General features: G+C 42.1%; 1 protein-coding gene across 4 annotated transcripts in view; it reads right to left on the bottom strand.

Annotated features, from left to right (window-relative positions):
• Positions 1-2,466: 2,466 nt before the first annotated feature.
• LOC138801112 (putative methyltransferase DDB_G0268948) overlaps positions 2,467-13,612 on the bottom strand; it is a 36,150-nt gene continuing 25,004 nt past the window's right edge. For all 4 annotated transcript variants that reach the window (XM_069983603.1, XM_069983602.1, XM_069983600.1 and 1 more), the window contains 2 exons: positions 8,488-8,625; positions 2,467-3,505 (listed from right to left, as the gene is read on the bottom strand). In XM_069983603.1, the coding sequence (XP_069839704.1) occupies positions 3,415-3,505; positions 8,488-8,625 (229 nt within the window). In that variant the 3' untranslated portion in view covers positions 2,467-3,414. The remainder of the gene's footprint in view (positions 3,506-8,487; positions 8,626-13,612) is intronic.

The raw sequence follows: 13,612 nt of genomic DNA on the forward strand, positions 1-13,612 counted from the left end.
TAATTGGCGCTCCTTCCCTTCTGAGCCCCGCTGTGTGCCCATACAGTGGTTTACGCCCACATATGGGGTACCGTTGTACTCAAGAGAACCTGTGTTACAAATTGTGGGGTGCAGATTCTCTCTTGTTCCTTTTGGAAAGGAGAAACTTTAATCTAAACATATATATTATTGGAAAATTAAAATTTTCGATTTCTTTAAGGCCTAATTGTGAATACTTTCCTCCAGCCCCTGTAGGGTTAAAATGCTCATTATACCCCTAGATTAATTCTTTAAGGTGTCTAGTTTCCAAAATGGGGTCACTTATGGGGTTTTACAGCATACAAGCCTCCTAAATCAACTTAAAAAAAGAACTGGTCCCTAAAAAAAAATCAGTTTTGGAAACTTTCACAAAATGTGATAATTTGCTAATAAATTTCTAAGCCCCATAACAGCCTAAAAAAGTAAAATATGTTTCCCAAATTATGCCAGAATAAAGAGGACATATTGGTAATGTGATTTAGTAACTAATTTATGTGCTATGACTTCCTTTTTTAGAAGCAGAGAATTTCAGAAGTTCATAAAATGCAAAATTTTAAAATTTTTCATGATATTTTGATGTTTTTCACAAAAAACACACAAAGTAGTGACCAAATTTTGCCACTAATATAAAGTGCCATATGTGACAAAAAAACAATCTCAGAATCGCTAGCATACGTTAAAGCATCACTGAGCTATAAGCGCATAAAGTGAGACAGGTCAGATTTTGAAAAATGAGCCTGGTCATTAAGGCCAAAACAGGCTGCGGAGGCAAGGGGTTAAAATAGGGGAAGTCTCCCCAATCTATATATTCTTAATTACCCCCCATTATTCGCCAAAATAAGATCAGAACTCTTTAGATGGCATTCCCTACCTCTGTCGCTACTAGGGAGATGTCATTTCCTGAAAATGTCTAGGTTTTCAAAGCTTTTAGATTCTTTAGACTAATATATATCAAGGTGTTGTTCTTTCGTTAGACATATTGAGCCATTTTATCTTTACATCACTATAAACACAGGTCAAACACCCAGGGTACCCTTGTTGCAGGAGAGATTATAGTTTGCGTTGGTTACTATTCTGATATATGCTGTTTTTTTTGTTTGTTTTGCAGCGGTTAACATTATTACTATATAGGCAGGAGTTTATATTTAAGCTGTTCTGTTAGTCCGCTTACCCTATATGGCGGATGTGCATAGGGTTGAATGAGATCTTTTAATAGTTGTAGGTTATTCTCCTGGAGTGTTAGGGACAGGATCCTTTAGACATGGCAACAAGACCTAATTATACAATCCTACTTAGGAAACCGGCAGATATCAAGCTTTTGTAATCTACATATGCTAGACTGTAATTCTGGTATTGAGGTTTACCATGACTATGTTTATTTTTTAATTGTTCTGCTTCCTACACAATCTGTGCATATCCCTACATGAAAGATTTGTGTTATAAAAATAAAAAAAATTCAGATAAAATATTAAAAAATAAATAAATGAAACCTAGAATCTGACTGGTTGCTATGCGCAACTGTTTCCCTGTTCCTCTGCACAGGTTTTGATAAATCTCCCCCATAGTTCCTTTATTTTTATAGCTCCAACCTATTCTGCAGTGCTGTACAAAGATTGTAGTCTCTCATTTAGGTCACAATGGAGCTCACAATGTTTTGGAGAGTGTGATAAAATCAATGCAGACATTAGGGGAAATACATGCGGCCGTTATCCCAGGACCCCAACACTACAAATCTAACCTCAGTGCCCCCACCACAACATAGCTATCAGCTCCTGGTCTCCTCCATGTCATGCTGCCTTTACTGCTGCAGTTTCTACTGTGCTCAGATGTTAGCTCCTCCTACAGGGGTAGGGCTCAGGGAATATGAATGCATAACCCCACCCACCTGATAACTCACTGTTCCTTCATTGGCAGGAACAGGAAACAGAAAGGGAACATGACATCACAGGAAGAAAGCACAGGTCATGTGACTGATCCTGAGAACACAATAAGCACTCTAAATAAAAAATAAATAAAAGGAAGTGTATGTAGAATATACAGCACCCAAAGAAGTCAGTGCAATGCTAGTTTATTAAAAAATATATTAGGAAACCCCTTTTAGGAGCACATCAAAGGGTATTTCTTGATGCTTTCTTATAGCCAACAAAAATATGCCAAAATAGAAAAATGGAGTATAATAAGCCAAATTAACACTCCATAAAATTCAATGATAATTCTTGAGATATTTGAAGTGATTCCATCAATTAACTACTGATTGGACTCACTGAGATAGTAGAAGCTAGGAGGTTTTTTGATGACCAGCTAGAAGATAGGAATGAGTAATATTGATTGATTTTGACTTAATTCATGTTTGGTCTCCAATACTGGTCCCCAATAAAAGCAAATTACTACATTATTAATGAAGAAACTTATTTTATTTTGAAATGAATAACTGTCAAGAGAGGAACATCAAAGTTGTGCAGTTTATTGCAGAGAATATGGTTTACTAAATGTCAAAGCACAATTGAATGCAATTGTGAGTTTAATCATAGAGGCAAGCATAGAAACATTCGGTGAGAACAAGTGCAGCAACAGCGTCCTGGGACCCTGGGACTCTTTCAGGCCATGTTGACACAACGTTAAACCGATAGACATTTATTCACACAAGCATCTTTTGATAATTACGGGCACAAATAATGATCATTTGAGGCCGTAATGATCAAAAGATTGACGTCTTATGGCGTTAAATGGTGGCTGTCCAAAAAAAGTCTTTAAATGGCCATGGTATTAGGCTGCCTGTACATAAGTTTCAGGGATCATTACAACGAACACTGAACTTGAAGCAATTCATTGAAGCAAGATGGATACTCCAGTGCTCCAGATGTTTCAGGACTTATAATCACAGAAATGATCCAACTGTGTTTTTGTTATAGTTTTTCAATGCAGATGGGTGAACTTCCAGTAAGTTTGGGTTTGCTCAGGTTTGCTCGATCCCTACAGCGGAGCATTTGACTCTCTGTGGCTGATAATAGATGCAGCCAATGACTGTATCCATTTTCTCCAGGCAACTCTAAGGCTATAGCCATCTTCTTCAGTCACTGGGAATCAAGTTCTGAGAGTTCCAGTTTGGACAAACCTGTACTTACAGCAAGTTCGCTAATCTCCAACTTTTACTATATATATTTAAGTTTATTGATGTTTAAACACTGTTGACATACTATTAATTATTGACATGGCTATTCACAGACCCAAAGAATCATGGGATCACATAAAACAAATTTGGGTCTTGCTGCACTGCTTCTTTCAATGAATCTGTTTGATTATGTTTGGACTTGCAGAAGTAGTGCTGATTACAATGCTTAAGAAATGTTCCAGTAATGTATTATGGGATGCAGTGGTTTTCTTGTCATACTCTGATTACTTTGACTTAGATGCCAGCACCAGAACATATTTGAACCAGACCTCAACTTGTGTTTCAGCGGAGGACACTTGCATAATTTCCAGAAACCTTAAAAAGAAAGAAATATATGTATATAAGATTATTTATGCATCCATTTATTGCCATAAACAGGGATCTAGATTGTAATTACTGTAAAAGAGTGATGTTCAACAAGATACGCAGAGAACGGGAGGGGAAGTATTTTATATAACAGTTTTAATCAAAGTGACTATATTAGGGGTTAACTCTGCATTCTGTAAAAAACAACTCAGTCTTTCAAATATAGTATTTAAATTAGTCCCTGTGCACATTATGTTTGACTAATACATGTGACATAGATTTATGCGGTGGGAAAGTCTACTAGATTTTCCTGTGAATTTCCCAAAGGTTAAAGCTGTGTAAACACATTGTAGTTTCACTAAAGTACAGAATAACTAACTGCATGTTTTTTACTGAAATTTCTGCACTAACATGACAATACTGCAGTAAAACTGCAATACGTGTGAACACATCCTAGCATAGGCAGCTGGGTACGATTAGAACCAGGGCTGTGGAGTCGGTAAGCCGTAGCTCCAACTCAGTCTTCGGAATTTTATCAGGACCGACTCAGACTCCTGCTCCTTCATAAATGGCCAGTCAGATACCAGGGGAATTATATATCACACTGGGGTACAGGAGATCAGGCTCAACAGCTTCTCCCTAATGTCCTACATGATCCTGTGGTGACTTCTGAGGGAATACGGAAAGATATGAAGCAGATTCTCCTGTGTGTGTAGTGGATGCAGCCAGTCTACAGCCTCCATGTCCTGAACAACTCAGAACTAGACTAGATGGAGCAGGTGGTCTTTTCCTGCTGACAATCTTTAATGTTTCTAACTAAATTCATCATACACAAAAAAAAAACACTGCTAACAATGCCAGATCCCTGTAATATAGAGGTCAGCCATAGTGATAAAGAGGAGGTCACACATAGTGAGAGAGGGGATCACGCATAGTGATATAGAGTGGTCACAGAGTGATAGAGGGGTCAAACATAGTGATAGAGAGGGGTCACACATAATGATAGAGAAGTCACACATACTAATATAGAGGGAGGGGGTCACACAGGGATATATATGGGAGACACATATATATATATATAGAGGGGTCACACATAGTGATATAGAGGGGGTCACAGTGGGGGCACGGGGACAGGTAAATAGAACTTCTTTATTATGAACCAACCCCTCCCTGTCCCTACTGGATTTTTCACTGTTGCCCAGAATACACCTTTAATTTCTGCCTCTCTCTCTCTCACACGCACACACCCTGCTGCAGCAATAGCACACACACACACACACACACACACACACACACACACACACACACACACACACACACACACACACACACACACATATATAGAACACTGAAGAAAAACACACAATCTTCTTCCATAGAGAAAACACCACATTTAGAAGAGAGTTTACTGCTACACTACTTATGGTTTCTCCTACTTTATATAACACAGGATATTCATATTACACTGCTGCTCATATACAATCATCCAGTATCCAGGAAGAGAACAGCACAGATCTCCCCCCCCCCCCCCCCAAATAGTGACCGACTACTTTTCCCCGACCACCCTTATCTAATAGGGACAGTGTCCTATTAGAATATCGGTAAAATTTTTTCGACTCAAGCCAAAACTAGCTCCGACACCAACTCCACAGCCCTGAATAGAACCAGCTAATTACTTTTTAACAACAGAAATGACCAATTAGATTCAAAAGATTTAGCATGAATTTCTTCAAAAAAATGCAGAAAAAAAGCCTCCCATGAAACATGTTTTTGTTTTAATTAAAAGGGCCACGTGCATTCTATTGAAGCAATAGGACAGGCAGAATTTCACGTGGAATCCACTCATAAATTCCGCCTCTTTTGCTCAGTGTGCATGGGCACAAAAAGGGAGGGAGAGGGAGGAAGAGGGGTAACAAGGTAAAATGCCATATGCGGCTATAAAATTACATAATGTTATGACAAGTTATATATGCTTGCGCTGTTAGCTTATTAGGTGAGGGAGACATATCGTTCATTTCATATGTCTGTGCAAACAGATGAGTTAAAAATGAGTTAAATGACACGTACAAATGCCCTGTGGTTAGTCATCCATACGCACAAACTATTTATCTTTATTGCTTAAAGGGAACCTGTCACCACCCCCCCCCCACCCCACCCCCCGCTAGAACCCTGGATACTTACCTCATCTCGCCAAGTCCCGGTCCTGCGACGGAGATATCCTTGTTGAAAGCCCGGCACACGCGCTGCTGAGGTGAGTCTGACCCCCATAGAGAATGACGCCTCCATTCATTCTGTATGGGCATCGGACTCATCTATTCAGCGCGCGCCGGGCTTCCAACAAGGATCTCTCTGTCCCGGGACAGGCTCCAGGAGCGGGACTTAGCGAGATGGGGTAAGTATCCAGGGCACAGGTTCCCTTTAAAAAAAAAAATATATGCAATATTATGTAATAAATATAAATATAACCTTCAACAGGGGTAGACAACAAAGACCCCCAAGAGGTAGGAGGATATATCAAAACAGCAAGATTACAAAAGATCTTATACAGTACAATAGCTAAGGCACTGGGCACATAAAATCTAGGATTACATGTAGTTACAAGGGAACTACTTAACCCCTTCAAGACCAAGCCCATTGATGCCCATTAATGTCAAATTAATGCAATGTTCCTCCCTGCCTTAAATAAGAGCCATAGCGCTTTATTTTTCCAACTACTAGGCTGGTTGAGGTGTCATTTTGTGTGACATGACCTAGTTTTTATTAATATCGTGTTGGTGTAAAAGAAAAATTTTGATTTTGAAAATTTTTTTCAGATACATAATTTAAAAAAAAATCTGCAATCATGGGGTTTTATTTATTTTTTTAACGTTTACGCCGTTCACCGTGCGGGAACAATAATGTCATATTTTAATAAATTCAACGATTCCGCACGCTATAAAATATAGAATAGATTTATTTTTTATATTTTTTTTTTATAATGGACAAGGGGGTATACTAAACTTATTGGGGGGGTTTATAAGGTTTTTTTTTAAAAAAAATTTTAAAACTTTTTTTTTTATTACACTCCCCCCCCCCCCCCCCGCCACACACACACACTTATTTTACAGTATAACATGCAATCATTAAATTGCATGTACTGATCTATGCTATGCCATAGCAAGCATAGATCAGTGTTATCGGCGATCGTCCCGCCCATCAGTACATGCGATTGGGAGCCCTGCAGCATTGCTGCGGGGGTCCCGATCAGTAAGTGACAGGAGCTTCTCTCAAACGTCGTGATCGCTATAGATTGCGCCCTTATGGGGTTAATGACTGCGCAACTGCGTTCCCGGGACACTGATGTGTGCGGGACCAATCTCACTGCAGCGGTCCACACATCAAAGCCCTCAGAGCCAGGAACGTATATGTACATTCCTACTGCACGGGGTGTGTGTGTATATATATATGGATTGCTGACGTGAAGGGGTTAATAAGGTATATAGAAGTAAACGCTGCAAAGTGCATATAACGTTCCCACCACTGCATAGTACAAGCCCAGAGCATGTTACAGGTGAAATACCAACTAATCACTACCTCATTCACCCAACACATGTATTGTGTATTCTGCTTTGTCAAGGGCCCTTGATAAAGGCAGAATACCAGGGATGAGCGAATTTAAAGTACTAGGAAAGAACTTTACCAGGCTTGGCCATCGGCTTGTTAGCCAACTGCCCTTGGACTCCGCTCCAGATGCTTGGAAAAGCTGAATCCAGTCCTGGGAAACTGGGAGAAGTTTCCCAGGAATTGACCTGGAGCTGTAATTCACAAGGCGGGGGGGCGCGCGTAGGATGTTGTGTGGGCCGCTGTATTGTATCTTCCAGGGGGAAGGGGGTTTGATATGGAGGGGGGGGTTGTGGGACGCTTTGATCCGTCGTCACACAGATCACTTACCTCAACACACATAGCACAGCACATTCTCAAGAACACCCCCACTCTGATGCTCCATCAGTGAAGGTTTGGGGGGAGGGGCTGCTCTACTGCCTCAGGTTGGGTCTGCTCTGATAAGCAGGGTGTGCAGACCTCTCTACTGCCGGGGAGAGGAACAGAGCAGAGTAAGGGAGCTGTGCACATGCACGGTGGTGCTCTTCTCTGCACAGCACAGTTCGTGGGGGAGAGAGGGGGGGTCCAGCGGCCCGCTCTCAGATGCTATGCTCTGGAAGATGGGAGTGTCAGCAGTACAATGTGCTGAGCGTGTGTATGTATGTGCAACCAGACCCAGCCGTGCTTGCTTCCTTTTAGCTGATTAAACGTATTAGGGGACACAAATACGGGTCACCCGTATGTGCAGCCCTAGGACCCCTGCTTTCAAATCTTGCCTGACAGGGGCAGCGGGCCCCAGCAGGCCCCTTTCCCCCTCGGGGCCCTTATGCAGCCGCACCGGCTAAACATGCGATATGTCCACCACTGGTGGAACAAGTAAGGCCCCATTCACATCTCCTCCTTGGCAGAGTAATGTCATATGTTGGGATTCATTCAAAAATGTACTCTCCATTATACAGCAGGAATCCAACAGTATACAAGTTTTATAGTAAAAATATATGTGTTCATAAACTGGACCAAACACGGTCACTATTTTTGGTCAAATATGCACATGGCCATGGCTCATACATCCCCTCTTACTCTCTCTGTGAAGAGAGATGTGTCTACTTATCTATATATATATATATAAATATACATATATAGGTGTGGACCTACCAGTCGGCAGGCGAGCAGGACGGGGAATACCCCACTGCACCAAAAGAAACAATCAGCATATTTATTTCAGGAGCAGTAACTCCTAAACAGCGACAAATAGAGTAGGAAGAGCTGTTCAGGAGTGAGCACATCAGCCGCAACAGGTACATATCAGAAGGTTTGTATGTACAAACCTGCTGATAGTTTCCCTTTAACACTGGCTCTGTAATACAGACCAAAAAGAAAAAAAAAAAAAAAAAAGTCATCACATTTCTTACCTTTTTTCTGTAGTTTTTATGAAGTCCATAGCCTTTTCTGGTTCAAGTCTTCGATAAATCTGGAACATGGAGAAGGTCTGGATAAGACCAATATAGTCTGCTAAAGGCATTGGAATCTTTACAACAATGTCAGTTTTCCTGCAATAGATAAAATGCTTTAATAAGATCATACAGTCAAATGTTACAAACTAGTGAACAAGCCTCCAGTCAAACATTTAATTAGTGATCAGCGGACCCATGGAAATTCAAGTTTGTTTGAACTTGGGGGGGGGGGGGGGGGGGGGGAGTTCACGGACTCTGATCTTAACCTTGAGCCCGGATTTGAACCTCATTAAAGTCTGAACTTTTGACCGCAAAAATATCTAAATATATTTCAGGTGTTGGCGAGAGCAGGGTGGTGACTGAAGAAATGGTTAAATTAAAAAATAATTAAAGGCCCCGTTCCCACTAAGCAAAGGTAGCGGAATTCCGCGACGGAATTGTCCGCCGCGGAATGCCATTAGACTCCCATTATGAGCGGGAGGCTATGGGAGGCGCGCGCTCCTGCTCTGTATGCGCTGAAGAATGAACATGTTCATTCTTCAGCGCATACAGAGCAGGAGCGCACGCCTCCCATAGACTCCCATTATGAGCGGGAGGCTAACGGCATTCCGCGGCGGACAATTCCGTTGCGGAATTCCGCTACCTTTGCTCAGTGGGAACGGGGCCTTAATTTGAAGTCTGCAGGTTTCCAGGTAAAGAGTGATGGGTGTTCCCCACTCAACTTCTGAGTTGCTAAAATTGGACAGATTTTGCCCTTTATTCCAAGAAGGTGCTGGCCTTCTCGGCGGCAAAAGTGCCATCTGAATAGGTGTTTCACATACCAGAGGGCATCATCACAGTCAAACGGATCCCCCTACCCACACCCAACTAGGACAAGCAGACGTTTCTAAAGATAATTAAGCGGAAGTCCCACAGAACTTTTGTATTCCGCTGCCTCATTGAGAATACAAGAGACAAATGTACTGTCACGTGAGGGGGAGAGAATGAGCCCTTATCTGCCCACAGCCTCTGTTCCTGCCTGCTTAGCAATCTTGCAATGAACAAGTGACTGAGAGAAAGGACCTTCTCCAAAAGGCCTCTAAAAATTTGAAGAAAAGAAAAAGACACACAGACATTTATGCCTTGAAATTTATGCCTGCTGCGGAATGGCTTGAAACAGAAGGTGGTAAGAGTTAAGGGTAACAGAAGGGACACTAAGGGTGCGTTCACACTAAGGAATCCGCGCTGATAACTTCCCAGCACGTTCCGGCTTGAATCTCCATCTGTCCCATAGACTCCATTCTTTGCTCAGGCGGATTCTGCCATCCGCCCAAAGAATTGTAATCATGCAAACCTCTAAGTGTCACAGACACTTCAGTTGTTTAATGCAGACACATAATATCATCTGCTGCCTTTAAAATGTTTGTAGACGCTTATCATAAATGGAAATGTGGCAATGCTGTCAACTTTGGGAGGCCGGCCGGACCGCTCCAGCAGTCTCTCATGCCGGCCCCCTCTGCCGCGTCATCCACTGCTCAGCCGCGATTGGCTGAGCATAGTTATGCAGCAGATGATGCAGGTAATTTAAACGCCGCACTACCCCTTTAACTGCACTCCGAGACAGGCAGACCCGATATCAGACATGTCTTAATGCGAACATCAAAACGGTACCGACGGTATGGGGCGTCTCTAAGGGTACAGATTCGCTTTAATGAAGGAAACGCTTCGAAGAAATTAGACCAGCTCTGGTTCACTTAATACAGTAAAGACTTTGGGACACATGAATCATGGGTCTGTGCTACTCAAGCTATATAAATTTGTGGTACTTTTATGCAGTTTTTGAGCGCAAAAAAATTGCACAGATGATAAATGTGCCTCTGTTTTTTTGGAATAAATTAGTCAGGTCTGAGAAAACTTTGAGGCATCTGACATTCGACCAGCTCTAGTTCACATAATGCAGGAAAGACTTTTTTTTTTTTTTTGAACAGGTACAGGTTGCATAACAGGCCTAAAACTTTTATCAAATTACTCACACACTGAGTAACACCACTTAGCAGCCAACTTACAGGCTGCTGGTTCCCAAGCCCTTAATGCACGGACATTCTGTGCCCCCCAGCCAGTGGCGTAGCTACCAGGATCACAGTGGTCACCGCTGCAGCCCGGCCTGCCACAAGGGGGGGCCCGTGAGGCCCCCCACGCCACCACACTGCTGCCCCCTTTAGGGGGAGGGGAGAAAGGGCCATCTATAAGGAGGGTGGGGGGTATTGCAACATGCAGTGGGGGCCATTTATAGGGGGGAGGGGAGAAGGGGCCATCTATAAGGAGGGTGGGGGGGGAAAGAAGGGGCCATCTATAAGGAGGGTGGGGGGATTGCAACATGCAGTGGGGGCCATCTATAAGGGGGACGTATATAATAGGGCATGCATAGAGGGGGGCATCTACTTTAGTGGACTACACAGAGGGACTACAGAGAGGAGGGCCATATACTATAGGGGATGCACAGAGGCGATACAGAGAGGGGGACATCTATAAGGAGGCTACATAGAGGGGGGTTTATACTATAAGGGGGTCATATAGAGTCAGCCTACCCCTCTGTGAGTCACCTGATATAACTGCACTGTAATGTATATGGTGTATAGACCCTGTGTAGAGCTGGGGCTACCTCTATATGACTGTATGAGTGATCTGTGTACAGTGGATTATTCAGTATGTGGCGGTGTTAGTTAGTATGTGGTCGTATTATTTGTTACTTTTATCTGGTACTGTGTTTTATTGGTCTTATATATACACACACATATATATATATATATATATATATATATATTATATATATATATAATATATATATATATATATATATATATATATATATATATATATATATATATATATATACACACATACACATACATACTCACCGGCCACTTTATTAGGTACACCTGTCCAACTGCACGTTACCACTTAATTTCTAATCAGACAATGTAGACATGGTCAAGACAATCTCCTGCAGTTCAAACCGAGCATCAGTATGGGGAAGAAAGGTGATTTGAGTGCCTTTGAACGTGGCATGGTTGTTGGTGCCAAAAGGGCTGGTCTGAGTATTTCAGAAACTGCTAATCTACTGGGATTTTAACACACAACCATCTCTAGGGTTTACAGAGAATGGTCCGAAAAAGAAAAAACATCCAGTGAGCGGCAGTTCTGTGGGCGGAAATGCCTTGTTGATGCCAGAGGTCAGAGGAGAATGGGCAGACTGGTTCGAGCTGATAGAAAGGCAACAGTGACTCAAATAACCAACAGTTACAACCAAGGTAGGCAGAAGAGCATCTCTGAACGCACAGTACGTCCAACTTTGAGGCAGATGGGCTACAGCAGAAGAAGACCACCCGTTACTAGCATGGTGTACCTAATAAAGTGGCCGGTGAGTGTGTATATAATATATATATATTAATAAATATATATATATACATATACACACACACCAAAAGTTTGGACACACCTTCTCATTCAAAGAGTTTTCTGTATTTTCATGACTATGAAAATTGTAGATTCACACTGAAGGCATCAAAACTATGAATTAACACACATGGAATTATATACTTATCAAAAAAGTGTGAAACAACTGAAAATATGTTTCTTCAAAGTGGCCACCTTTTACTTTGATTACTAATTTGCACTCGTGGCATTCTCTTGATGAGCTTTAAGCATTAGTCACCGGAAATGGTTTTCCAACAGTCTTGATGGAGTTCCCAGAGATGCTTAGCACTTGTTGGCCCTTTTGCCTTCACTCTGCGGTCCAGCTCACCCCAAACCGTCTCGTAGCACCCCATCACTCACCTTCTTGGTCAAATAGCCCTTACACAGCCTGGAGGTGTGTGTTAGGGTCATTGTCCTGTTGAAAAATAAATGATGGTCTAACTAAACGCAAAGCAGATGAAATAGCAGGCCACTGCAAGATGCTGTGGTAGCTATGCTGGTTCAGTTTGCCTTCAATTTTAAATAAATACCCAACAGTGTCACCAGCAAAGCACCCCTACACCATCACACCTCCTACTACATGCTTCACAGCGGGAACCAGGCACATAAGAGTCCATCCGTTCACCTTTTCTGCGTCGCGAAAAGACACGGTGGTTGGAACCAAAGATCTCAAATTTAGACTCATCAGACCAAAGCACATATTTCCACTGGTCTAATGTCCATTCCTTGTGTTTTTTGACCCAAGCAAGTCTCTTCTGCTTGTTTCCTGTCCCCAGCAGTGGTTTCCTAGCAGCTATTTTACCATGACAGCTGCTGCTGCACAAAGTCTCCTCTCACCAGTTGTTGTAGAGATGTATCTGCTGCTAGAACTCTCTGTGGCGTTGACCTAATCTCTAGTTTCTAATCTGAGCTGCTGGTAACCTGCGATATCTGAGGCTGGTGACTCGGATGAACTTCTCCTCCTCCGCAGAGGTGACTCTTGGTTTTCATTTCCTGGGGCGGTCCTCATGTCAGCCAGTTTCTTTGTAGCGCTTGATGGTTTTTGCAACTGCATTTGGGGACACTTTTAAAAGTTTTCCCAATTTTTTGGACTGACTGACCTTAATTTCTTAAATTAATGATGGCCACTCGGTTTTTTGTACTTATCTGCTTTTTTTCTTGCCATATTACAAATTCTAACAGTCTATTTAGTAGAACTATCAGCTGTGTATCCACCTGACTTCTGCACAACACAATGGTCCCAACCCCATTTATAAGGCAAGAAGTACCACCTATTACACCTGACAGGGCACACCTGGGAAGTGACAAACCATTTCCGGTGACTATCTCTTGAAGCTCATCAAGAGAATGCCAAGAGTGCGCAATAATCAAAGCAAAAAGGTGGCTACTTTGAAGAACCTAGAATATAAGACATATTTTCAGTTGTTTCACATAGATAGTTAATACGGTTGAAAAAAGACACATGTCCATCAAGTTCAACCAAGGAGGGGATGGATACAGGGAAGGGGGAGGGGTGATAGTTCTATACATATGCATTTATATTATTTTGGTCTAAGAACTTGTCTAGGCTGGTTTTGAAGCCCTCTGCTGTTGTTGCTGTGACCAGATCCTGTGGTAGACTGTTCCA

This window comes from Dendropsophus ebraccatus, chromosome 9 (assembly GCF_027789765.1).
Source record: "Dendropsophus ebraccatus isolate aDenEbr1 chromosome 9, aDenEbr1.pat, whole genome shotgun sequence".
NCBI lineage: Eukaryota > Metazoa > Chordata > Amphibia > Anura > Hylidae > Dendropsophus > Dendropsophus ebraccatus.